This window comes from Caloenas nicobarica, chromosome 9, assembly GCF_036013445.1.
Source record: "Caloenas nicobarica isolate bCalNic1 chromosome 9, bCalNic1.hap1, whole genome shotgun sequence".
NCBI classification, from domain to species: domain Eukaryota; kingdom Metazoa; phylum Chordata; class Aves; order Columbiformes; family Columbidae; genus Caloenas; species Caloenas nicobarica.
The window spans coordinates 18859546-18887097 of NC_088253.1; the positions used below are offsets into that span (position 1 = coordinate 18859546).

General features: G+C 53.0%; 2 protein-coding genes across 2 annotated transcripts in view; one reads left to right on the forward strand and one right to left on the reverse strand.

The window, feature by feature from the left end:
• Positions 1 to 1738: 1738 nt before the first annotated feature.
• SLC38A8 (solute carrier family 38 member 8) lies at positions 1739 to 5775 on the forward strand. The gene is given in 10 exon segments (XM_065641203.1): positions 1739 to 1915; positions 2396 to 2594; positions 2809 to 2962; positions 3096 to 3203; positions 3525 to 3582; positions 3833 to 3947; positions 4052 to 4247; positions 4332 to 4531; positions 5302 to 5645; positions 5647 to 5775. Coding segments are annotated over 10 exon segments (1680 nt in total).
• Positions 5776 to 6288: 513 nt separating this feature from the next.
• NECAB2 (N-terminal EF-hand calcium binding protein 2) overlaps positions 6289 to 27552 on the reverse strand; it is an 80273-nt gene continuing 59009 nt past the window's right edge. The window contains exons 5-13 of the mRNA XM_065641146.1: positions 24616 to 24713; positions 11025 to 11161; positions 8815 to 8933; positions 8349 to 8428; positions 7542 to 7598; positions 7318 to 7430; positions 6975 to 7052; positions 6502 to 6593; positions 6289 to 6340 (exon numbers count right to left, since the gene is read on the reverse strand). Of these exons, the coding sequence (XP_065497218.1) occupies positions 6312 to 6340; positions 6502 to 6593; positions 6975 to 7052; positions 7318 to 7430; positions 7542 to 7598; positions 8349 to 8428; positions 8815 to 8933; positions 11025 to 11161; positions 24616 to 24713 (803 nt within the window). The 3' untranslated portion in view covers positions 6289 to 6311. The remainder of the gene's footprint in view (positions 6341 to 6501; positions 6594 to 6974; positions 7053 to 7317; positions 7431 to 7541; positions 7599 to 8348; positions 8429 to 8814; positions 8934 to 11024; positions 11162 to 24615; positions 24714 to 27552) is intronic.

Below are 27552 nucleotides of genomic sequence, written 5' to 3' on the forward strand. Positions count from 1 at the left end.
ATCTCGTGTAGGACCAACACGCAACAGCTCTGCAAGTTGTACTGGTTGTGAAAGAGCTGTCAGTAACGGTGTAAAATCTCAAGGGTCAGACCTCAGAAGGAGTTGAAGGTAGCAAAGCATAATTGTAGCCAGTGTTTCATTTGTCTGAAACAAGGACTGGCCATTTGCACCTTTGTACCTTTGTTTTCAAATGAAGGTAACAGTGTGGAAAAATTCATCAGCAGCTCTTTTTCCATCCAAAAGAGGGGAGGAGGGCAGCTGCCCAGGGGACACAGCAGCAGGTAAAGCTGCCAACCCATGGGGACCCGTGGGTCTTGCCTCACAGCCTGGGGGCTGGAGCACCCAAATAAATGGGAGAAAGGGAGGAAAAAATATGAGCAAGGGTGCCCAGAGCCCCTGAGCAGAGAAACCACTCGGGGCTGCTGTGCGGGCGTGGGAGGCGGGCTGGGTCCCTTTGATATGGGATGCTCCTGTCAGAGGGAGCCTGGAAAACTTTGGTGTTGGTGCTAACGAGGAGGCTCACTCCTCTCATCGCAGCACTAATGAGAGATTACAGCTCCACCACAGGCTTGAAACCAGAGTCAAGTCGTATCAAAGCGCCAGTCAGAATTAAGAGCCTTTCCCAGTGGTTGGTATTTTACAGCCCAGTGGCCAATTTCTAAATCGTGGAGGCCAATTATTTCCAAAGCCTTTGGTGTGCAGCTAATGAAGGCCTGGAAGGGCCCTTTTAAATGGTTGTAAGCCCTGTAGGCGGCAGAGATGTAATGGAGGTGGCAGGCACAATTAGCCATCCATAATTCCTTCTAGCAGCTGATTAAAGTCTCTTTATCCGTCTTACCGAGATCAGAAGGGCACATATTTGGGAAATCAAAAATGCATTAGGGGCTGACAGCCAGCGCTGGGGGCCGTGCGCTGAGCCCCGGGGCCCTGGGCATGTCCTGGGAGCAGCACAGAGCTGCCGTGTGTCCTGCGTGTAGGGGATGGGGCCTCATCCCCGTGGGGTGCAGCCTCTTCTGTGCAGGTCCCTGTAGCGTCAGTCACCCCATCCTTTTGTCCCAGCACCCCTTTTCCCTGCATGTTTGGGGTGGGATGGCTCCTGGCAAAGGTCTCCCGAGTACGGGAGCACACCTGTGGGTTTTAGCTGCTGTGGAGAGACCAAGGGGTGCTGGCCTCACCCTGCACCCAACGAGTGCTGAAGTGTCCACCAGCCAAGTGCTCTGAAGGGCACTTGGTACAGCCACCTTCCCTCACCCTCCCTGCGCCGGGGATGCTCCAAAATGTCACGTGGTGGAAATTTCATGGATGTGGGGGGCCCAGCTGGAATGGTGAGCACCCAGCCTGCCCAGCCCGGTGCTGGGGGCTGCTGGTTTTCCTATGGTCTGTTCTAGCTCTTTGCGACTTGGGGGTGCCCCCAGACATCGGGACACGGACTGCTGGCCCCAAGCCGTGGGGACACACGAACTGTGGTTCCCACCACCGTCCAGGGGAGCTTTGGGGCGATACCCACTCCCCTGCACCCCAGCTGGGGTGGGATCAGGACGGGGAATTCCCGGGGGGTGGAGGGTTCCCACGGCAGCTCCTGCCCCGTCCCCAGCTGCCCCCTCTCCACTCCCCGCGGGGGCGGAGGGTTCGCGGAGCCCCCGCGCTCACCCGCGCCCGCCCCCACGGGGCCCGGCAGAGGCGGGGGGAGCGATCCCGCTGCCCGCCCGGCCCAGAGCCCCGCCGGGGAGGCGCCGGGATGGAGCGGCCGGCGGGCGAGGGCCGGCCCCTGCTGCCGGCGGCGGGCAGCGCCGGGCTCACCTCCGCCGGAGCCGTCTTCATCATGCTGAAATCGGCGCTGGGCGCGGGGCTGCTGAGCTTCCCCTGGGCCTTCAGCAGGGCCGGGGGGGCTGCCCCCGCATTCCTGGTGGAGCTGGTAAGAGGCAACCGGGGGACCCGATCCGGGATGAGGGGCTGTGGGCAGCAGCACCCCCAAAAGAAGCCGAGGTACCTGCTGGCACCGGGAAAGGGGCAAAGGGAGGGCGAGGTTCTCCTGTGTTTGGGACAGGGGGTTCTGGGGTGGTGGGGACCCTCATGTCCCGACCCAGGCTGAAAGGTAGAACAGGGGTGCAAAAGTTACTGCTGCCTTAGGGATACTCCACATCCAACGCCATGCTTTTAGCTGACTTTTAGCTCGACCTAAAATAAAATTGGTGGCTTGTCCCCTCCGTGCCCCAAAAACCCCAAATCTAGACCCGAAGTATCACATGGGCTGTTTCTCCATCCTTTTGCTGACCTGTGTTACCCAGGGCCACAAGGTGACCTGGTCCCTAGCCATGGCCACGCTGGGTACCCCTGGGTCCGGGGGGTGACAAAGAATCAATGTGATGCTTCTTGCTGGGTCCTGTCCCTACAGGGGTCACTGGTCTTCCTGGTGAGCGGGCTGGCGGTGCTGGGCTACGCAGCGGCCCTCAGCGCCCAGCCCACCTACCAGGGGGTTGTCCGAGCGGTGTGCGGGGCAGCAGCAGGGAAGCTCTGCGAGGTCTGCTTCCTCCTCAACCTCTTCATGATCTCCGTGGCCCTCCTCAGGGTGGTGGGTGACCAGCTGGAGAAATGTGAGTTGTCGCCCCTGCCCCATGCTCGGGGTTTGGTCAGGACCGGTGACTCCTGAGAGTGAGGGGAAGGTGGTCCCATGAGGGCTGGAGGCAGCCCCAGGGGTTTTTTGGACCCCCGAGGGTGTGGGGGTCCCTGGCCCTGCCATGGTGTGATGCTCCTGACCCCCTTGGGCCACCTTTTGGGACGCAGCTGACCCCCTGCTGCTCCCCACAGTGTGCGATTCCCTGTACCCCAATGGGACGTTGAGTGGGGCCCCCCTGACACCCTCCTGGTATGCAGACCAACGCTTCACCCTCTCTGCTCTCTGCGTCCTTGTCATCTTCCCGCTCTCTGTCCCCAGGGAGATTGGCTTCCAGAAGTACTCCAGGTAGCTCCTGGGCTATCCCCGTGGTGGCCCACGCGTGGGCACCCTGTGCCCCAGGCCATCTCCTCCCGGGTCCCTGCGGGGCTGTGGGACCCCCTCCCACCCGGTCTGCATGCTGACGCTCCCCCTGTCCCAGCAGCATCCTGGGCACGCTGGCTGCCTGCTACCTCACCCTGGTCATCGTCCTCAAGTACCACCTGCAGGCAGAGAGCCTGGGCTCGCCCGAGCCCCCCCAGCCCTCCAGGTAGTAGGGTCAGCCCCGCATCCCTCGCGCCCTGTCCCCTGTGGGTCACCTGGCACTAGTGGTGGCATGGGGCAGGGCTGGAGGCAGTGCAGGGGGTGGCCCTGGGCGGGGGGTAGTTGGGAACAGCGCTGGCAGGGTGGTGGGCGGGTGGCAGCCCTCTGCCCCAGCCTTCACTCCAACAATTGCCCCCCTTCTCCCAGAATCACTGAGCAGGAGGTTCCCATGATGGCATCACGGCTTCGCAGCTGGTGCCATCAAGGTCCTCGCTGCCTCTGGGGGCCTCACGCCCTTTGCTCTGTGCTTCCTCCCCCCACACCACAGGGCCTCCTCCTGGGCTTCTGTTTTCAGTGTCATTCCCACCATCTGCTTCGGCTTTCAGGTAGGTCACCCTGGCCCCACCGTCTCCAGCTGCTGGGGCAGTGCTGGCAGCTCCTGCAGCATCCCAGACCATGGGGACACCATGCAAGGCAGGGGACCCATGGCTGTCACCAGAGATGGCTGTGGGGCAGGATACAAGTCCCTGGGGACAGGGGAGAGCGGGACAGGGCACCCATGGGTGGGAGAGAAGGTGTTGGGGATGGGGATTGTCACCGCGTAGGGCCCCAGCGCTGTGCTCCTGTGTCTTGCAGTGCCACGAGGCTTGTGTGGCCATCTACAGCAGCATGCGCAACCAGAGCTTCTCCCACTGGGTGGCTGTCTCTGTGCTCTCCATGCTCATCTGCCTGCTCATCTACTCCCTCACCGGTAACACCAGCAGCTGGAACCCTTCACCCTCTCCTTGCCCCAGGGGGTCCCCTGTCCCTGGAGCTCTTCCGTCCTCCTCAAGGCTCCTACATCCTCGTCTCCAGCACAACCACCCCTTCCCTGGAGGTTCCTGCCACCCTCTCTTTCCGCAGGGATCTATGGCTACCTGACCTTTGGTGAGACCGTGGCGGCCGATGTCCTGATGTCCTACCCAGGGAATGACCCGATTGTCATCATCGCCCGCCTGCTCTTTGGTGTCTCCATCATCACCATCTACCCCATCGTGGTGCTGCTGGGCAGGTGAGGGGACAGTGGTGAGCTGGGTGTCCCCCCAGGCTGGTGCAGCTCTGCCAGGTGCCATCAGCCCCCCCTTCTCCCTTCTAGGTCGGTGGTGCAGGACTTGTGGGTGACCCCCAAGCGCGGGGCCACAGTGGTGCCCGAGGCGCATGAGCAGCGGAGCCGGGTGGCGCTGACGGTCGCCTGGATGGCCACCACACTCGCCATCGCCCTGTTTGTCCCGGACATCGGCAAGGTCATCGAGCTCATCGGGGGGATCAGTGCGTTCTTCATCTTCATCTTTCCAGGCAAGAGTGAGCGGTGGGAGGGACAAAGTCACTGGTGCCAGGAGCATCACTGTGGGCAGGGGGCTGGGTGGTGGGTGGCCCATCCTGGCCCCGTTTTGGGGGTGCAGGGGTGTGGCTGTGGAGGATGCTGTGGCAGTGAGCGGTGCCGTGGCAGCACGGCTGAGCTTCTGCGTTGGCAGCAGGGCTGTGCCTGGTGTGCATGACCGGGACCCGCACCCTTGGGCCACGCAAAAAGTGAGTATCTGCGGGCTTGGCGGTGGGCAGGGGCAGGATCCCCAGGGGTGCACGCCAGCCAAGGCGGGATCCCTGCAAGGGGGGCACCTGTAGGCTCTGAAACAGCAGCACTTGCTGCAGGACGTGGGGTGGCAGGGGGGTGCAGACCCACAGGTGATAGGGCTGGGGGTGGAGCCGGGGAGGCGGCAGGGGTGGGGGTATGTGGCAGTAGGACAGGGGCTGGCTGTGACTGCAGGAGTGGGGTGAGCAGGGGGGGCGGTGTGGGACTGTACCCCCTCAGTGGTGACACTGGATGCACGCAGAGCTGGGAATGATCTCATGGTAGCAGCTGCTGGGCTTTTGACCAGGTTTGCGAGTCGTTGCAGTGGGCACAGGGGACAAACTGGAGGGGCTGTTGGGATCTTTGGCTGCCCACTGGGAGCGATGCAGAGGAGCATGGCAGAGGAGGCTGGGACCCCACCAAGGGTCCCACGCCCGGGGGGAGTGTTACTGAGGGCCGGCCCTTTCCCACCGTCCCCCCTCTTGTGTCCCCGCAGGGCTGCTCTCATCTCCTGGGGTGTCATCTCAGTGCTCGGTGGTGCCTTTGTCTGCGGGCAGAGCGCTGCCCTGGCTGTGCTGGGGCTGCTGCGCTGAGGGGCCATGGACCTCCCCCGTTGTACCCCAAACTCTGCCCCTCACCATACCCCCCAGCCCCATTACCCGGGACACGGCTGCACCACCAGATCCCATCACGGTTTTATTTGGCATCACTGTTCCCATTGTACAGCAGCTAATAAATACAGGACAGGGTATTGGGGAAGACCCCACACCGCACACCCTAAGGGGTGGTGGGGTGGGGGGCAGGAAGGGCAGCGAGTGCTGCACACGCACAGACAGATACACAGACATACAGGCAGACATACAGACCCTGGGAAAGGGGAGGGCAGCCAGCCCCACATCTGCAAGGCACCCACTGCCACTGCGCATATGCAAAGGAAACCTGAGGACCACCCACACCCCCCCAGGACTAAGGGGCACCCCAAGAGCAGGGACACCCCCACCACCACCCTGGCTCTTCCCCCAGGGACAAGAGTCCCCATCCCTGCAGACACACACTGCACCGGGCACAGACTCACCTCCCCAGCCCCCTCCCTGGGTGGCCCTGGGGACCAGCAGGGACCCCCAACTTACCCCCTGCAGGGGGACCGCAGCCTCCCACTCCCACCCCTGCCCCTCCTTACCTCCTACCCCTACCTTGCCCCCTTCCCATTGCCTGGCTGCCGGCACCCTGCCTTCCCCACTGCCCGTGCGTGGGGATGCCCCCCCAACCCTGCCAGCCCCTCCTTGGCAGGCTCCAGAGGACACCCCCAGAGACCACCCTGCTCCAGGGAGAGGTGACCCAGGTGACGGGCTAGCTGGGGGGACACCTGTTGGGTGCTGGGGACACACACAGGGGTTTCTTTCACTGCGGACAGGTCACACCAACACCTCCCATCCGCGGCCACGCAGGGGGTCACGGCCACCCCGCAGCGGGGGTGAGCGCTGGCGGGACCCCCAGCACCGGCAGTCACTCTCGGCTCAGGGTGCACCACGCAGCTGTAGGGGAACGGCACCCATGGGTCACCCCGCCTGGCCCCACAACACCGCAGCCCCCCCATCCCAGTCTGTGCGGCCCCCACCCCACACCCGCTCCTCAGCAGCAGGAAGGGTGCCTGGGGGTCTCCATCCCCCATGCCACAGGGCAGCCTCCCTCCTACCTGGCACAGCCACGCTGGAGACGGCCTCGGGCTGGCTCAGCGTGTCCACCTTGACGTGCTGGAAGCCCTTGCAGGTGGCACTCTGCAGGTGCCTGTGTCGGGGTGGGAGAGGGTGGGCGACAGCACATTGGCAGCTCACGGTCCCTCAAACTCACCATCCCAACCTCCCCTCCCCGACCCTGGCAGCTGTGGCAGGGGTTGAGTGCCAGCAACCCTGCTCACCCTTCTCTTGGGCAAAGCAGCTTGGCACAGTTCAGGACAGTGATGCCTCCCACCCCCCATGCCCAAAGGCATCCCTGGGTGGAGACGCAGAGATCCCCCAGTCCTCCCATCCACCTTACAGTGACAGCCCCTCGTCCCTGCCATCAGACAGGGGATGGAGCTTGAGGCTCAGCAGCTCCAACACTCCTCCATGCCCAAGCAACGCCCCCCAAAAAATGAGCTTTTTTCCCCCCCTTCCACCCTTCCCCTACCGCTTCCAGTCCTCCTCGGTCTCCCAGAACTCATAGACGATGAAGGTGACCCCATCAGGCAGCTTCACCGCGGTGACACTGGTGGGAGCAGGGAAAGGGGTGAGCCCCAAACCATGGGGCATCTGTCCCCTCACAGGCGTGCTGTAGGGCGGCCACCACGGGGTGAACCCAGCAGCCCCCAGCACTCCCCAGCCCATGCAAAAGGGACTGGATGGCCAAGCATCACCACAGCCTAAATCCTGGCTGGTTTACCTCAACCATTCATGGGGTGCCCCTTGCTGTGAGGGCAGTGCGACACCCCCCAGCCCACCCTGAGCCCCCCCAGCCCCACAGCGGTACCCACTGGAAGCAGTCCCGCTCCCCGGCCACGCTCTTCAGGTACTGCTTCAGGGAGCTGCAGAACTCGCCCAGGTGCTTGTGCGACACCGTCATCTCGTTCCGCACCAGGAGGAGGTACTGCCAGGCCCCCCCAAAAAACACAGTAGCACATGAGACCCCAAAAAACATGGTGAGCCCCCCGCCAAGTCTGATGCCAGAGACACCCCAGCACCCCGCAGGCGCTCTCACCGTGCAAGCCGTGCTCTCGCTGTCCGACAGCCGCTGCTGCAGGTCAAACCACAGAGTCTGCGAAAGAGCAACGGGGGGGTGGGCTGAGGCTGCCTGTCCCTCCCAACCTCGTGGGTTTCTGTCCCCAGCGCTCGGCATGAGGGGCCGTGCCCCCTTCTCCACAGGGGATGGATCCAAGAGCTGTTTGCACCTTTGTGCCCTCCCATCAGGACCCTCTGCAAAAGCTCCCAGCGCAGCCGACATCCCTGACATCACGTCCTCGCATCAGCCCCTGAGCAGCTTGTCATGGTCCCTGAATTGCCCTGGGGATACAGAAGCAGGGGTGTCCACCCCTCCTCAACCCTCACTTGGGCCTTCTCCAGCCCCGGGCACGCTCTTATTTCCTTTGGCAACCACTAGCATCGTGGTTTCTGCCCTGAACCGCAGCTTTTCCCCCATCCTGCTCCTTTCTCCCTTCTGCCCTGCAAATGCAAACCAGACGGATTTCAGAAACACCTCCTGCACTGCAACATTTTCTCCTTCAGTCCCTAGATGGAGTAACACCGCCTCTGCAAGAGACATTGCTTTCTTATGTCTTTTTCTTGTTTAAAAAAAAACCCTCACAGTTAATCACTCCACATTCAACAACTGCCATCCGCTCATCAGAAGTAACTTCCTCCAACTCTGCCACCACCAGCAACCCGGCCCCCAGCCCATGCATATCATGGTGCAGGGATGGACACGGCCACCTCCTGGACACCTCCAGGTCCCTTGCGGCTGTGGGGACAGCCAAGGGACAGCCCCACTTGTGGAAATGCTGGCCCTTACCTTGTCCTCCAGCCTGCCGATCAGCTCAGCCAGCCTGTTGATCTGGCCCTCCAAACCCTCCGCCTTGGTGTCAGGGGAACCTACGTGAAGCCGGGAGGCAGCGTTTTAAATTAGATATTAGGAAAACTTTCTGGAAAGAGTTGTCAGGCACTGGAACAGGCTGCCTAGGGAAGTGGTGGAGTCACCATCCCTGGAGGGGTTTAAAAGACACGTAGATGAGGTTCTTAGGGACATGGTTAGGTACCAGAGTTAGGTTAATGGTGGGACTTAATGATCTTGAGGGTCTCTTCCAACCAAAATGATTCTATGGAGCAAGAGGTGCTGGCAGGCATCCCCCAAGAGTTCCACTGCCCTCTGGGGAAGCTGAGCATCACCTCTGTGCTGCCGCTGGGACCACAGCTCCCGTCCCCAAGCACCCAAGGCCACCTCAGGCTGCTGGCGCAGCTGGGAAGTGGCCACCACTTACCAGTCTGGAAGCTCTTGCCGTGCTCCCTGGGGACCACCCGGCTGGTGGGCGAGTAGCTGGGCACAGGGCTGTCGTACCAGCTGTCCATCAGGCCGTGACCAGCCTTGCTGGGGTAGTGCCTGCAACCAGAGAGCACACGGGCCATCAGGGAGCAGAGCCAGGCACGTCCAGCATGGGCTGGCCCTGGGGAGCCAGCATTGGAGCATCATTTTTGGTAGCTCTGCCACCAGTGCCAGACCCCCTTGGAGAGCAGGAGTGCCCACACCTGGCTAGAGACAGCACACTGAGAGCTGGGGACCTAATGGGCACGACAGTGACCAGCATCGTCCCAGCCCTCCTGTCCCCCTCCACGCACCAAACTCCCTCTAAAGCACAGCAGCTGGGTGCTCTCTCTACCCTCCCCGGCTACCCTGGGCGATTTCGGCTGGCTCTTTTGGTGCCGAGGGAGCAATGTTGAGGCTGCTGTTGTCCCCAAAATCAGACGATGTGGACCTGAACTTGCACACAGGGATGTGATGGGCTGGTCCTGAAGAGCATCCCCAAGATAAGGAAGCGAGAACAGCGATAAAGGTGGCAGGAACATCCCTGTCGCTACAGGCTGTGCAGTAATCCCATTGCCAGTGCTGAATAATTCCTCGTCAATAGGCAGGAAATTAGGCGAGAACAGGCAGAGATTTCTTTATAATCACAATTTAATGAGGTGTCTCAGGCTTGGACGCTCTGCTCTTGCACTTCGTTTTACAGCCCTTTATTCCGGTGCTTTTTAGGCCACCTCTTTGTCTTCATGCGGATGTGCGAGATAGAAAATTTTTTGTGGGGTCTTTTTTTTTCTTTTTTTTTCCTTTTTTTTTTTTTGGCTATTATCACAATGAGGAAACAAGTACAATACTCCTCATTACAAACTGGGCCCACACATCAGCAAATAAAAGCCAGCAAAGTCTTTCATGGACTCTAATTGCTCTGTCTGATGTTGGGCTCATTTGCTCCTCATTGTTTCCCAAGAGCTTGTACTTTTCCCACATGTTTTGCACAAGGTTTGCTGCAGACCAGTGGTTTCCTTCCAAAATGGCGAGAAGAAAGTGATGTGGAGTGATGAAACCCAGAGCACTTCTCCTGGGAAAGCTGGTGAGATGTCACCAGAGCTGTCCAGGGTCTCACTGTGTCCCAGGGAGCAGCAGCTCCTGCAAGATGCTGGTCTGGGACGTGCCTGCTACTGATGTTAAAACCTGAAACACCAAGATCTGGCTGCAATGAAACATTCGGGTACATGGTGTGGTGTTGCAACTGGGATTTTCACTCTCTGTGGTCCAAGGGCCTTGGTCCCCTCTTCCCACCCAAGGATTGGTGAAACCAAGGTGTCCTAACCCCCTGGCATCCCCTGGCCTCCTGGTTTGCAGGTGTGGCAGGAGACAAGATCTGCTTCATGAGCATCTGATGAACAGTTTCCATGGCAACCTGTCCTGGTTACAGCTGGTGACAGTGGTACTCCGGGGAGGCAAGTGACACTGTGACACCAAGCGAGGGCTGTGCTGAGGTTTGGACTATGCTGCTAGGTACTCCTTATATTTTAGTGCTGGCAGCACTTGAGAAATCTTGAAACCATCTCCTCCATCTTGCAAGCTGGGTAGGATGTGCTGGGCTGCGGGGATGGGGACAGCCCCCTCCACATGCGACCCAAGGATGGTGGTACCAGTCCCTTGTGCATGAGCACCTTTCACCTCCGCAGAGGATTTCACCCATGGGTGCCCTGGCAGGAGGGACAGCATCCCCAACATGGGACACTGCCCGTGGCAGGCTGGCCCCAGCACACCCCAGACACTTTTTTTCCCCCTGAATGGGACCAGTGGCTTTTCTGGGAGAAGCAGCCCCATGCACCCAGCACCACCAGCCCAACCCTGTGGGTGCTGCCCCCCTGTTTGCATCCCCCCTGCACCGCTGGCAGGCAGAGGGGCCGAGCAGGACCCTTTGGGCTGCAGGAGAGTCAGGGACAGGGCAGGACAGAGCGCTGCAGGAACGCCCTGAGATCTCTCAGGAAGCCGGGAAGGGAGGCAAAGAGAAAGGCAGCCACTCGCCCAGCTCCCCTTTGCTCCTGCACACCACCTGCTGCATTTTCCTTCACCCTACAAAAGCATCCCCAACTCTCCCTCCACCCTGCCGTGCCAAAATCAACCAGGAAGCAGTGAGGAAGTAGGGCAGGAGGTGCTGCAGACCTGGCAGGGTTGGTTTGCTCGTCGATGGCATCCACAGCACTCTCCACGGAGCTCAGCAGCGACTGGGTCTGGTTCGCCGTCTCCTTCAGCAGGAAGCGGGTCACAAACTGGTCCACGTTGCTGCCGCTCTCGTACACCTGCCAAGGCAGACAGGGAGAGCGGTGAGACCCAGCGGGCACCCCAGCTGCTGCAGCATCCCTCCAGCATCCCACGCAGAAGCTGGTTCCCTCCGTGTACTGACCGTAAGGGCCACAGGAGGAATGAGCACGTGTTGTCCCGTCCCATATAGCATAGAGCCCCTCCAGCATCCATCACCCCTGGAACAGATGTATAGCGGCTGTGACAGGAGGAAGTGTGGGCAGCAAGGGACATCAGCACTGCTTCATTTATAGATAAATCAAGCAATGCGAAGAGACGATTACCTACAGCCCATAGTTGCCCTCTTTACTGTGACAGGACAAGGGGTTGTGACAGGACGAGGGGTGACAGTTTTAAACTAAAGGAAGGGAGATTCAGGCCAGACATGAGGAAGGAATTTTTTACACTGCGGGTGGTGAGACACTGGCCCAGGTTGCCCAGAGAGGTGGTGGGTGCCCCATCCCTGGAGACATCCCAGGCCAGGCTGGACGGGGCTCTGAGCAACCTGAGCTGGTGAAGATGTCCCTGCCCATGGCAGGGGTGGCACTGAGCTTTGAAGGTCCCTTCGAACCCAAACTATTCCGTGATTCTATCAACTGATGGGCTTAAAGCACCCAGGGCCCCTTGCCCAGCACAGCCTTGCTGTGCACCATCCTGCTCCTCCACCTCCCCTTCCTGCCAGGCACGGGCAGAACTAAGACACCAGCACAACCAGTCCAACCAGTTCAACATTGTCCCAACACCACTCCAACCAGTCCAACATCAGCCCAACTGGACCAAGACCAGCCCAGCCAGGCCACTGGCCACACCACATCTGGCTGAAGTTAACCACTCAGCATTAGAGCTAAAATACCTTGCAGTGAAAGGAAAAGCTCCTCTAAACCCAAACTTGCCAGCACCACTTTTTCCTCAAACTGCCTCCAAACCACCAGTGCTGGGACAGCATGTGGCCCAGGCAAACCCCCATCAGACAGCCCCATCCCTGCATGCTGGCACCTCCTGGCATGGAATTTCCGTGGGACTCACAACTTTTTGGTGTCACAAGACGGAGATGGACACTGCCCAGCTCCCTGCATGCCACCAGCAGTGACCAAACTGGGGGGTAAGACCAGAGCACGATCCCAGCGCCACCATTTGTGTGAGCATGCAGCGGCACAGCGTGAGTACCCCAAGATCTCCGTGTGTAAATTATTCTTGTTCTATTGCGAAGCCATTAACAAGGGTTATTTCCATGGCAACCAGCGCAGCTCTGCAAGAACCCGTAGGGTCTTTATCTCATATTTTAAATGATAAAAGAAGAATGAGCTGAAGAAAAACACTTCTGAGGAAACCGGTTGCCCAGCTGATTTCTCACCCCTGATTTGGTAGGGGAGCAGGAGCTTCTTGAGCATCCAACTAGCTCAGCAGTTAATGACTTCTTTCTGACACAAAAAACTTGCTCCCTCGCCGTCACAGCTGCGGTGTTTCTAGGGGACAAGCACGACACGGTGATCATCACCAGATGGTGATGCTGAAGCAAACTGCCATGCAGTGTACTGTGTTCATGATCTCCTGGCACCCTTGGGTGGCAGGGAGGGAGACATAAGGACGGCAGGGATCGATGCACTACCTTGCTCCTTCATCAGCTCAGCGCATCCCAGTACACCAGCCAAACGGGGATGGGACTGGCCCAGGGCGCTCCATGGGCTGCAGCACATCTGCATGAGGACCAAGAACTGGGATGCTCCTCGGGCTTGGGGGATGCATCTAGCAGCGTACGTGGGACCCTGGCACTTTTTGAGCCTTTCTCCAAGCAAAACCGCGCTCCCCTCCACAGCCCCAGTGCTCCCCAGCACAGCCCAGTGTGCTCCTCCAGCACCACTGGTACCTGATAGCCAGAAGGGAAGAAAGTCGGCGCTGGTGTGAGATACGGGCAGATGCGTCAGAAGACCCAGGCAGGAGAGGATGAGGATCTGCCTGGCTAGGAATCAGCAAAGCCTCATAAATGCAACTTTTAACAGTGAGTGAGTGCCTCCGAGTTATCTCCTTCCTCCACAGCCTGGCAATGTTTGAAAACAAGGTCAGCCAGCTTAGAAAAACCCACTTGCCTGCTGGTTGTTAGCACAGAGAATCATAACACCCTGAAACCAAGTGCAGCCAGTGCAGCACCGCTCACCCGTACACACAGGCGCAGGATGAGGAGCGCGATGGAGCAGTGTCCCCGTCGGGGCTGCCTCGAGACTGCCCCTGCCTCACCGAGGGGAACCAAAGATTGATGTCGCCCTCAGTCTTCCCTTCGGGATTTGGCTTATTCGACCAGGGAGCGGAGCAGCGGGCAATGTGCCATGAGATCACGCAGCCTCCCAGGGCTGGCTGCCCGTTCTTGCCTGGTATGGAGGGCGTTGCTACTGGGCTTTTGCATACCGAGTCCTCACCCTGGGATGTGGTGCCACCATGCCGAGCTTGGACATCTCCTGACAAGTCCTGCCCCATTTTCCCTTGCCCCATGCAGGCAGAGAGAGAGGTGAACAGGCAGCCCAGGGCCATGGATTCAGCAGCTGGTAGAGCACCACACCGGACCCCCTCCATGGTAGAAACAGGCACCATTGCAAGACAAATAAACAGCAATAGAGCCAAGACAGTGATGTGAAAATAGTTGTTGAGCAGTTAAATTGGGGAAAAAAATTGGAACACTTTCACAAATATTCCTGGATAGCTGGATGATCTCTTTTCTCCCCAGAAAAATACCCACAACTAGCACAGAGTGTGCAATATACACTATGTATATGTATGTGTGATTTCTTTCCAAGCATTGTATTATACATATATGCACAGACACATAAATCACATTGGAACAATTCTGTATAGACAGTTTATTAAATTCTCTGTCAAGGTACTTCATCCTTCATCTTCCTCTGCTGGCAGACTTCAGAAAGAGCCCCACACTGGGCCAAATCCACCCCTTTGCCCAGACAATTATTTTATCATTTAATACATCTTCCGCTATCTACACTGTGGCTAAGGAGGGTGTATTAAATCGATAAATCACCTTGGCAAAGACATATCATTGCATTTGGGATCTGAAACAATTTCTTTTGTGGTTCCCCCCCTCCATGGCTACTCCCCACGCACGTGTCCCTGCCTGCAGCCGGCAGCCTGCCCATAATGAAGGCATAAATATATTAATCAGACGCTCAAACAGACTCTTCTATAATTACAGATGGGTTTTGATTAACTCCCGCACCCAGCCCTGCTCTGATTGCTGGTGCTGGGGATCTGATTGCTGCCTTGGTGGCAGGCAGCTGCTCCCATGGGCTGGGGGCGATGTCCCTCCTCGCGTATTTAACATTGACTGGCAGGCCTCCGGGAGCTGCCGCTGCTAAATGGGGAGCTGTGCGTGCTCCTCTGAGTGGCTGATTGGATTATTCTTTTAATTAAGAGCACCGGTTTTCTGGGACGTGATTTACACTGTCACGCGTGGGGGCTGCGTGCAAGCGCGGGGCAGGCTGGAGCTGGGGGCTGCACCCGGGTCCCCGTGTCCCGAGAACCCCACTGCTGCTCCAAGCAGTATTGCACTGCAAAGACACAGTAATTCCCCATTAATGTTCCTTTCCAGTGAGATCTGCCATGCCACTGCCTTGTCCGCTTCTCTGATAGTCATCCAAACCATGTACCACATCCCCCGTGGATGCTCCGAGCCCATCAACTGATTTTACACCCGCTCAGTGCTGTTTATTCCACATTCGGTTTCCCTTCCACAGGTGCAGAAAGTGCACCGCTGCTTTTCCATTTTATTCCATACATCAGGTAAATGAGGCAACATGCTGCTATTTACCTCCACGTTTCTGCTGCTCTCCAAGACCCTATAACCTGTCTCCTGCAAACACCACAAGCCGATTTCCTGATCAACCCTTCCTGTGCCTTGTGAGAACAGATCGCTCTCCGCAGCGCGGGAGCCTGCTCCTTTTGGAAAATCGTATCTATGAATGCACAGGCTATGCCGAGTGCTGTCTGATCATGTGGACTTACTCTGGGTGCTAGAATATACAGCTGCAAGGGTTTGCATAGTTAAATGTCGGGATTTTATTACCTAACTACAGCCTATCATCTCAGTTCAGCTTTAAGAAAAATTGTACAGATGATTCCCACGTACTTTTAAATGAGCCTAACTCCCTACATCGGGGTGCTCTGGATGGATGTTGGTACAAAGCTATGCCAGCTGGTGCAGAAGAATATCACTGTGTCCGTGGAGATCCGATACTTTTTGGCAGGCCAGTAAGTCCAATAGCTCTGAAATTAAACAACAATGGTTTTTTTTAACCCCACTTAACTAACTCTGGCCATTTCCCAACCCAGTTGTGACACGTGCGCTCAAGAGCTGCATCTGAAATGTGTGTGCTGAGAGGTTTTTCAGCAATCCCTTGGGCTCTCCTCTAGCGAATGTCTTATTTGGCATTGCAAAAACAAGTCATTACGAAGACCAGCTCCAAAGGAATCCTTCCCATCATCTTATTAAAACATTTGTCAGTCTGTCCTAGGGAGATTTAATGAGGTTTGTTCTTATTAATTCCACTCTGAAGAGTCATTTCCTCCTTGCTTTGCTTGAGAAGTTAAAATATTTATGGAGATAATATAATAATTGCTGCTCAATGAAGCCACTTTGTGCCAGAAGCTCTTGGAGGGGTGCAGCTCCAAGCCTGCTCTTTTCCACCCAGCTGGTCCATTAGTTCAAGGCTAGAAAGAATTTGGCACCACAGATCCTACCCTGCTGCAGAGTGTTCTGTGGGCAAGCCTTGTTGAGGAAGGAGCAGGGTGGCCGCCAAAGAGGCCAAGGAGGGTGAAAAAATCCCAGATTCCCTCGCTTTCTTCACATCACAGGCTTTTTCTGTGCCTCTAAAGCATATCCCCATGCACAGAGAGTGCTCACATTGGGGCACAGGCTGCTCAAAGCCAACCACAGCTCTTCCAGCTTTCCATTTCCTTACGTACCTGCCCAAATTCTGGCACAGATTAATTAAAACACCACTTGGATGTGTTAGCTGTGCAAATCACAGCTGGGATTTTTGTGCCATTGAGCGCTTGGACTTGCCAACATCAGATTCGAGCATCCCTCATTGGGTATTGCAAACTGATGCCCAAACCTGGGCTCTTGCAGTCGTGTTCCTTGTGGGAACTGAATGACTGAAAAAGGAGATTTTCGATGTTGTTGAGCATCTCAAAGTTTCTTCGCTGGCATTTTTAAAGGTCACTATTTAGCTCGTTAAGGCTACAGGATGTAAAATATAAATGATTCCGTGCCACCCACGGACTCGGAGACCCCCCCAAGACAAGCCGGCACCTTCCCTTTGCCTTGCAGCATTGCGGCCAGACCGACGAGGTTTTCCAGTGCTGGTTTTCAGTGAGACTGGCCAAACTGGTTGACATTTATCAAGCCTGGTGATGTTGATGGCTTCTCCAATTTTTATTAACCTCAAGCACCACTGAAGCACGCCCACAGAGTGATGGCGCCGAACCGAGGAGGCTTTTCAAACGGAAACCAAAGCCAATTCTGTTTCGCCCACACTTTTCCTTCAGTTAAAAAAAAAAAAAAAAGACAACCAACCCAACAACAAACCCATTGCCATGCCATGAAACACCCCTGTCAAACCTCATCCCAGGATGACGAAGAGGTTATCTTCCACCCACTCACCCCTTTAAAAACCAGGCATGTGTTGCGCTGTGGCTGATTTAAATTCATAGCTCATAATTGCCTGTTTTCTTCCAAAAGATATTTTCTTATAATCAGAATAACACTCAGACCTGCCTCTCGCTCCTTTTCCTATCCCTGACTCTTAAATCCCTTCAAAAGCGGAGACCCGAAACTGATTGCCTGGCACATAATGAGTAGAAGAAACCTGAAGAGAAGAGACACTTAAATAGTTGATAAATGAAAGCATTAACATATGAAAGACCCTCAGCCTTCCCGAAATGGCTCTAAAAAAACAAATGAGACACCTGTTCAGATAAAAAACCCAATGACGGCATCACATGGGTTTTAAAAATCTTTTGCTATAAAAACCTCCCTCCTTTTATAAATCTCGGTATCAACCCCTTCTCAGCTCATGTTTGCCTTCTCTGGTTCTGAAGGTCTCCTGCCACAGACCCTTCCCAAGCAGACCCTTCCTTCTCCTTGTTTTTAGAAATTCCCCTTGCTGCAACATAACCCTGTTATTTCTCATTGTAGCCATGTGGATGTGAAGGCCAGGTAACTGTTGGCCCAATCATGTGCTATACAGCACACATCTATAGATCAAGACGCATATGACATTTTCGCACCCTGTCCACTTAGCAGGCAAAGAACAGACTTGGAAAATTAAGTGTGGCCTGCTGCTCCTGAACACCCTGCCTATAATTAGCCTTTCTCTTAACATAAGCTCCTAATTAGCTGTATTTACTACCCACAAGACTATAAATTAATACATATTTTATCTCACTTTTCCAAGGAAAGTACAGATTTTGTTTTCCAAACAGGACCTACCCAAAAGACCCTGCAGATGTATTGACGTGGGATGGTCAAGCTGCTGAAGGCTCAGCCTGGCTGTGCCAGCTGGTTATGTGTTGACTTGGTCCCTGCCTTTCCTTTTGGTGGCTCCTTCAAAGCTGCTCTTGGGCAAGAACTTTAGCAAGACAGCAGTACTGACATCTGGTGGATTTATTCCCTTCACCATACAATTTATCTAATCCCAGTAGAAATGGCCTTAAAATGGGAGAGGGCAGGAGGAAGACCTACAGGAGGTCCATGAGAACCAGGGTAGTGTGAGCAGGACCTCCAGAGAAGATGCTCTTTCTTCTCAGAGCAAGAGGAGGGACATGAATTTTCAAGTGACAGACAAGCAGAAGAGCAGTGAATAAACATCTTCACCTAAAAATAAGCTCCAAGAGAGACCTTGTTAAGATTCATCTCCCTGCCAGCCCTGCTGTGCTCTCTGGCCGTCTGACAGCCCGGTGGGATCTCATGCACAGCCCAGCAGACCTGGCAGGGAAATAGCTCTGGATGGCATCACACATAGAATTGGCTTTTTGGTCTGGAGTCTGAACAGGAAAGTTGGGGAAAATTCAGTTCTTGCAGAACTGGAGTAGCACTTCTGGCTTTCATTTACAGTGCAACGTTTTCTTAAATTCATTTCAGAGAAGAGCTGCAGAAATGCTTTCTGAGAAGCTAAACAAATATGCCTTGTTTCTGTTTAGATTATTCTGGAACTATAAAGTTCCATAACTTTTCCAGAAATCCATGTCATTTTTCACCAGAGACATGGATACTGAAATTGTTCAGAAATGTATCATTCAAAATATATGGAAAGATGACTCAGCCTTTACCAATTCATCACACACTGCCACTCCTTCCTTTTTTCAGCCAAAACCATTCACCATGAATACATCTTTAACTGCATTATAGGAGTATTTCTAAGCTGGCGTTTCATCATAAAATCACCCATCCAAGAAAGGGGAAAAAAATCAGCTAATAATCTTTAAAACAATTCCCTTCCTGTCAGGGCAGAGCTCTGTGCTGCAGAGATGAGGACAGATGGTGCTCTGAGCCCCCCAGAAAAGGCAAACTGATCTCCAGCAAAGGGCCATTTGAGCAAACATCCTGACCCCTAGAGAAGAGTCAAATGCTTCCAAGGGGAGAAGACCATGAAAAGATGGGCAGGATCTCCCAGGCTTCAGCCAGGTACAAAGCACCAGGAGATCAGCTTTTCCCGTGTTTGGCAGCAAGGAAACCAGAGAAGTGCTTCGCCGAAGGAGAACCCAATGTGCACTAGGGTATGAATTCACCCAGGAGGAAAGATCTCTACAACTATCTGAAAGGAGGTTGGAGCATGGAGGGTGTTGGTCTCTTCTCCCAGGTAGCAAGTGGACAAGAGGAAATGGCCTCAAGTTGTGCCAGGGGTGGTTTAGATTGGATATTAGGAAAAATTTCTTCACGGAAAGGGTTGTTGGGCATTGGAACAGGCTGCCCAGGGCAGTGGTGGAGTCACCATCCCTGGAGGGGTTTAAAAGACATGTAGATGAGGTTCTCAGGGACATGGTTTAGTGCCAGAGATAGGTTAATAGTTGGACTTGATGGTCTTGAGGGTCTCTTCCAACCGAAATGATTCTGTAATTCTATAAAGATGAAAAAACAGGTGTTCTGTGCTGTAGTGGTGCCACGTGGGCTCCAAGCTCAAACCAGGGGAGCTCAGCTGATGCTCATGTAACCACCATGGCTCAGAGGGAGCCGAGATCGGGCCAGATGATGATGTCCATGGGAAGCCCTGAGCAGCTCACGCTATACCCAGAGCTGCTGCCACCGTGTTGCTGTTACACCTTCCTATGGACCAGTCTCCTGCCACAGCAAAATGCTGCTCCAGGACCTCAGATGACCTCAGTATGAACACCAAGTCTGTTAAGCAGAGCAGGAGAAAACCTGCTCAATTAAAACAAAAGGACAAGATCAAGGATTAGCTGGAGAGTGGGAGGAAAAGATTATTTTTAAGGATTATTTTATCTTGAGGTGTCATCATTCAAAAAAGAGCAATATCATATTTGGCAAGCTTAATTTTTGCAGGTAAGTGAAAATGAGAGCATTCCATATTGCTGTTCTGGACCGTGCTATAACCCATCCATCAGTTTTAGCATTCAAGACTGGTGGCAGGTGGTGGTTGCGCTGGGGCTGTAACGGAGCTGCCCAAACACGCGGTCCCTCGCAGGGCGCTAGTGGGGGAAGCCCCTGGTCATGCTGGCATGGGCGGAAGGGAGAGGACGTCCCCTGCAGCGGCTCCTGCCGAGCCCCAGAGCCCTGCATCTCCTGTGCATTGTGACGACATGTCATGAGGCAGAGACAAGAAGGGGGAATTGCAGCAGAACAATTCAACTTGCAAATAATGTATGCAAACCTATTCGCCCATATGGACATACCTCTGAGCTCCCTCGCGCTGCTGGAGCATCAGCAGCTGTTACTGAAGGTCAGTACATTCAGTTTTCCCTTTATGATTTACATATTCTGTTATCTAAATAATGGTGCTCAAGGAAAAATGTGTTTGCAGCTGGTTTGGGTACATAAGACACATGTGGTATTCAGCACCCTGACAGAAGAAGGCTCTCAGGGGTTGTATGGTGTGTTACCACTTGGTCATGTTTCCACTTCTGGTCCATTAAATGAGGTAAAAAGGATTTTGGCACCTGACAGACTGGCAATGGACCTGGCAGCAAGCGAGCAAGGAGTAAAACACCGTCTTTCACATCTCCTTTTACTCCGGTCCAGGACCAATGGGGATGCTGAAGTTCAAGCAGAGGGTGGTCCAGGGCCACTCACAGGTCCTCAGACCTTCTCCATAAACCCCTCCTGCTGCCCCTCTCTTCTCTTTGAAGCCAGTCTCCGAATACCCCCTAATTTGCCAGCACCCCCTCCCCTGCTGTGCTCACCCTGTCCTGGTCCTTGCCAAAGCAGAGTTGCGCAGCCATTGCACCATGTCAATGAGCATCAGAGAGATCAGCTCCATTTATTTCAGTATGTCCGTGGGGGTTATTTGCAATTTCAGCTCCAATTTTGGGCAATTTTGCTTTCCAAGTACTCCCCTTCCAGCTGGGACAGGGCACGCACCAAAAATGGTCACCAGGGCTTCTTGGACCCATCTAGTGCCCAACGGGAGCTTCTCCAGGAAGGAACGATTTGACCTCAAATCTGAGCTGCTTCGTCCTTGAGGACATTCCTCACTCGGCATTTTTTGGGACTTCTTTGCAGCTTGCTTTTCAAGCTTGCCTCACCGCCAAAGGTCAGCTGTGCTCATCCTTCCATGCTCAGTGCTTCAAAATGCTTATTTGACAAAAGCGAGGAGCAGGAGCTACCCCAGCGCTGTCCCTCTGGCTCCCCAGGCACTGTCGCCACGCTCCCCCGTCCCCCATCCCAAAGCAGGGGGTCAGTAACCAAATGGGAGGGACAGCTCAACCTGGCTTCACTCTGCCAGCTCCCACTGATACCGGACACACAAATAATGCCCTCCCTGGTCACGTTGGTTTTGGTATTTGCTAGCTGCACTATAAAACGGTAAATGAGAATTATATAAAAACATCTCCTGCTGTCAGCCTTTTTTTTAGATCCTGAAAGTTTATTTCCTTTCTCTCCAATTTAACTTTGCGTTTCCCACCGTCACTGGCAGTCATTTCAACACAGCACGGGCATCACCATATTGGAAAATAATTACAATGACAGATTTTGTTTTGCTGTATGAGACCTTCCACTATTGAATCTAATTACTGCTGATACTTTATGAGCTCCTCCAGCACAAGATAATTGCTGCTTTCTCTTTTTATGAGCGAGAAATAATCAGCTGTCTTTTAAGGTGAGAAATACAAACAGCAATTAAACACCACGGCTACCCAGTCTCTCTCGTCAACAGGCACCTCTCGTCAGAAAGCCAACACAGAAGAAGGTTAGGCTTCATTTATCATTTGCTTTTTCTAATGGAGGGGAGAGGGAGGGAATAAGGAACATTCTCAAATGAGCAACAGTTTTTTCCAGCTGACAAAATGCTTATTTTAATACAGAGAAGCAGGAGTAGCTCACAAGTGAAGCAGTTTGCTCACGAGTCTGTGTGCTCAGCATCAGCACCAAGCCCTTTGCAGGGTCTGGCCTTGGGGAAAAGCTGCAGAGACACAGCAACGAGCTCGAGCAGCGAAGAGCACAAAACAATGCTCGGATCCTACCAAACCCTGTTGCTTTGGCAGGCTTTTCGCTGATCCAGTGCTCCTACAAATATATTTGTGTGTGTGTATCTCCTACACATCCTGACAGCAGCATGAGGTCCATCACACATGGAGCAGAAGGAGACCTGGATGGAGGGACCCCCTCAGATAGCTGGAAGCTCAAACCAGCTTTTGCAATCGTGGCATGGAGAGTCTTCTCCCTGGGGCTGGGGCTTTACCCTGCAGGTGTGGTCCCAGCCCTGGAGGAAATAAAACACCACTGCGACATTCCCCAGGCTGGGGTATGGGAACATATACAGGCTGGAACCTGGTGGGAAGACCTCAGCCAGATTATTTGTTCAGTTCAGAACCTAAGAAGCCTGCTTCTGACACTTTTGGCATTACTGACACTAAAACCAGCAAGACTAAAAGCAAGTACTTTCTTTTTTGGGGAAAATACACAGTGAAAGAATCTCAGATGTCAAAAAAAAAAAAAAAGCACTAATGTTTTACACTCATAAAAAGCTACTGATGCTGCCTGGAAGTCTGTCTTATCTGAACACTGGAGATAAGTTTCTGTACCACCTACAACAGCTTACTTTCTGGCTTGTTTGGTTTTGGTGGCTTGGTTTTGGTTTTGGTTTTTTTTCCCTTCAGTTCCTTACATGAACAAAGTGCCTGTGTTTGAATAATGCATTGATGTACCACTTTGTTCACAAAATCACAGCAGGGAGATGATGTTTTTCATTAAATACTTCTTTGCCAATTCCTCTCTGTGACGGAGTCTTGCTCCGTCTGCTCGCTTGCCAGAAGTCTGCCAGGCGGCAAAGAGCAACACACCTCATGGGCTGATAAAACAGGAGCAGCATTTCCTTTGCCTGTCTTTAGCCATCTAGAAGGGAACATGTCTGCATCTGAGATCCCTCAGAGTCACGGGAGGAAGATGCCTCCAGCGCTCTGGATCTCCCTCGTTCCATCCACAAAACCATGATGGGGGTGACCAGCTCAGGTTTAGGTAAATAACTAAGGCAGGTGAATCCTGTCCTGAGTAGCTGAATCAAGGAGGGAGAAAGATGCTCTTTTTATGAAGGCAGAGGGTTGGGATTATGAATAACCATCTTGCTTCTGCTGCAGATTTCTAATGGAAGGTAATACCCACATGCTCAGATGCCTGATTTATAAACAGGGAATAAGCCATCCTCCTCTTGCAAAATAACTAGGAGAAATTAGCCATATGTTTTAACCTTGCATTTGAAAAGCAATGATAGAAGGCATCACAAATAGCAAGCTGGAGTGAATTACTGCTATTAGCATGTTAACGTGTATTTAAAATACATCGTTTGTAAATCTGAGTGCCAGAAAATTTTCTAACAATGTATATAAATGAAGCATGAACAGACTTAGCAACTTAATGGAAAAAAAAATGAACTATTACTGTTGCCCAGGTTTTTTTTACCCCTTCATGATATGTTGATAAAAAATTCACAAGCACTTTGGATCAGTGTTTGGCCAGAAACTTTTGCCTTTTGTTTAATATGGCAAGACATCAACATGTGAAATATGTACCTTCACCTTCCATGCTGCCATCCTCACACACATCAAAAAGGATGGATTTGGATAAAGTAAGGAAATTAGGGTCTTTACTCAGCAACCAGAGGAGTGAGAAATTTCTTGTTCTAACTCCTAAAACTTCTTATCGTTACTAAATCTCTAATGTGGAGAAATTTAAGCTTCTCCTTTAGCTTCAAAGATAAACAGAAGGGAGATTTCAATTTGGATTACTCAGAGGAGGACTGGAGTTGAATCAGGAGGCTCTTACAGGTGCTTGGCAAAAGCAAAACCTCCCTCCTTGGCTCGGTCCCCACCAGTGCTCACCAGTGATAAGAAAGGCTACTTTTCACTCATCATGGCACAAAAGAATGATGCGAATATGGCTGAAGGTAGAAGTGGGAGAAGGATTGATTATGGTGAGGTGACAAATATCATCGATACAGCCCAGTTGTTTTATCAAGTGGTATAGAAAGGATAAGGAAATGGTTTCAAAGGAACAAGACCACTATAAACACCTCACCGAATGAATGGTGCACCTCTCAGCGAGGATGTTTATCTGACACATCAGCTCAGATTTTCTAGATATTCGTAAATAAACTTCAGCGTGCTTCTTGAGCAGTGTCACTGTCTAGTAGTCCATCATTGACAGTAACATTAAGGTACAAGGTGGATTTTGTTTTAAGAAGCTGGAGGTACCCTGCACATGTAAACCAAACATTTCTGCTGCAGTCCTTCAAACATATGGACATCTGGTTTCTGATGCAGCTTTGTGCATGTGAATGCCCATATTTCTGGAACTCAGGGTGCCTTCCAACACACAAGATGTATTAAATGTTTCCAAAAGCACTCCCAGTGATGCACCTTCGTGCTTCAGGCAATGCAAAGCGTAAGCCATGGCACAGCCAAGACTTAGGAAGGGTGCTGAGAAGATACAGTGCTCTGCCACAAAGCCTCCTCGCCACCATCTACTGCACATGACATTGGCACCTTGGTTCACAATCTGGCCAAGATTTTTACCACTCATTTGCTGTTAACACAAAAAAAAATCTACTGTCCTTCTGTTGCTGCAATGATCCACTTACCACACAAATGCAAAAGCACAAGGAGATGACACTGCTGAATAGGATGAAAACCTTCCGATTTAGATGCTTCGTTAATGTAAAATTTGCACTGTTCACTCTGAGCCTGTGGAGCACAAGGCGCAGTAAGGAGGACTCACCCGTTTGGTGTAGTCCATCGCCTTCAGGATGGAGAGGTTCAGTGTCTCCAGTGAGGCCAAGACATCTTCATAGTCTCCCATATGGTCAGCAAAATAATCTAGGAAAACAAAGATGGACATGATGGGAACTGTCGCTGGAACATAGCGCTTCAAGGCTACATGACCCAGCAAGGTCTATTTATCGGTAGAAATTAAAACCTGAGAGGGTGGTTTCAGGTATATTTTTATATTCTATATTCTGAGCCAAAGTCACATTTTGTCCTTCAAGGGTGGGAAGCGGTACAATTCCTGTGAAGTTTGGGACCATTGTAAAAAAGAGATGTAAGGCACAGTAACTGCCACAATCACGGGTTGCACAGGCTACTGAGGGCAAAGTCTGCCTTGAAAGGAAAAGAACGCGGCTGCAAGCTGGGCCTGAAAGCACGTGTTCTCCATGGAGAGGGAGTCCATGCTGTCACCATGCCATCCTCCAATCCCGTGTTCAGTTTTGGGCCCCTCATTACAAGAAAGACACTGAGATACTGAAACAAGTTCAGAGAACGGAATGGAGCTGGGGAAGGGGCTGGAGCACGAGTGTGGTGGGAGCGGCTGAGGGAGCTGGGGGTTCAGCTGGAGAACAGGAGCTGAGGGGAGACCTTCTGATCTCTGACCTGCCCGAAAGGAGCTTGGAGCCAGGGGGGGTTGGGCTCTTCTCCCAGGTAGCAAGAGATAGGATGAGAGAAAATGGCCTCAAGTTGTGCCAGGGGAGGTTCAGATTGGATATTAGGAAAAACTTCTTAACGCAAAGGGTTGTCAGGCACTGGAACAGGCTGCCCAGGGCAGTGGTGGAGTCACCGTCCCTGGAGGGGTTTAAAAGACGCATAGATGAGGTTCTTAGGGACATGATTTAGTGCCAGTGTCGGCTTGACGGTTAGACTCGATGATCTGGAGGGTCTCTTCCAACCAAAACAATTCTATGATGCTCAGCCCTCCCGTGGGAAGGGTGATCTGCACCAGGCTGCACTGCAGCTCCAGCAGTGGTCAGATGCAATCCCAGCCACTCTTCACCGATGCAAAACACAGCCAAAATCGGTGTGTCCCCATGTGGCCGACGGCTCCATGACCCATTTGAACCCTGGTGCAGTTTCATGCAAGAGCTACAGAGTCCTGAAATTGGCCATTCACAACAGAAATAACGAGAAGTGAAGCATGATGGTGAGGTGTGCTGTGATCGTGCAGTGTAGACACAAAGTTACCTGGTTTCTGGGTGACTGACAGCGATTACAGCTAAAAGCTGTTCTTAAAAGCTGCCGGCAGCGTTCCTTAGTGCTAAGACACAAAGCTTCACACCAAGGTGACAGCTCTGTGGAATGCAACAAGACAAACTCCAGGAAACAATCCCACTAATTAGGTTCTCTCGGCTTAATTAGAAGTGTCTATAGCTATTTACAGCCCAAGAACATATCCAAGGGGAAGAAGATTTGGTAGAAACTAGAGTGTCACAGCGTGATTGACAGCAGCTGTTTGCTGTTCCATGGTTGCCAAACAGCTTATTCTCACTGCAGCATGTTTATTTGTGTTATTCTTCTTACTATTACTTTACTTGGGAAAGAAAAATTGAGCAGATCTTAAAGGTGAAGGAAAACTGTTTTTGTAGGTCCTGAAATGAAAAGCTGGGACCCTGTATTTCAGGAGAAACGAGCTGCTGTGGGCAGAGCACAGCCCTTGAGACCAACCAAGGAGCACCTGGGAGGAGAACAACACTGGCTTAACCAAAGTATTCAGTGCTACTGTTTTAACCTTATTTATTCACGGGAGTATCTGAGATCAGCTCTTCCTATGCTACATGGTTGTTGCTCATGGCTCCTACACATGTGCAGAGAGCAATGGGTGGATGCTCAGGAGATGAACAACACTGCAACCCAGGGCTGGTGTGGGAGGAGGCAGGTGCCCCCGCTCACCGTCAGTTTATAAAGGGCTGATGTGTGTCTCCCATTTGTAGAGTACATCTCAGTTCTCTGAACATGCAATGTCTGTGTTTCATCTAAACTGAGGGGTGGCAGGTACAATTTGGTAGCTGTACATGCATTTTATGGACATACTGAGTGCTCCCAGCTCCTCTGGGGGTAAGAGCTATACAACCGTGTTTAAGACAGTTTACGTGCTGATGATTGTTGCATTTGTTGGCAGGAAAAAAACCCCAGAACTTTATAAGATGCTACCTGATATGGATTAAACCATATTGAACTTCTCTTATAAGCTGCAGGGATCAAGAAATCCTTCAAAAATGCTCTCAAAGTCCTACAATACACAATGTATTTCGAGAGAGAGAACACAGCTTCCATTTTGCCAAAATGAAGTTTTATATTTAAACTACCACTTAGAAGAGCAGCGAGCAAATAAGAAATGGCAGGCAAGGGCGGGTATTCAGCAGATAACGGCTCTAGACAGGATCTCGTGCTGATTGAGCCTTCCTCCAGCTTCCCGCAGGAGGTGATGGGTTTATCTATCTTCCTCCTCTCCTGGCAGCTTCATCCCCCAGAGAGGCAGCAGGTTGGGATCACGCTGGGCAACAGCCACGTGATTTTCTGATTTTATCAGACTGATGGAGAAAGCAGGGTGGGGTCAAGCAATGATGTTCCTATCCCTGTTTTTCCTGGCAAAGTTGACAGTATGGGTTGGGGGGTTTTGGTCTCTTGGGTCAGCTGGCAAGGAGACCTAACGCAATGAGAAAGGAGAGATGGGAACAAGCCCATCATATTGTCGGTGAGCCAAAGGGATTTTATGTTTCTTGTGGACAACAAGTGGGGATAACGAGCAGAAAGATCGCTGGAGGCTCAGGTGCTCAATATCCTGCAGGGTGCTGTGGTGAGAAAGGCGGGGTGTTGGCTGGGGTTAAGTACACCGGGAGGAGAAAAACCCTGTGTAACGGCCTGGTGCAGGCAGAGCCACAGGCTC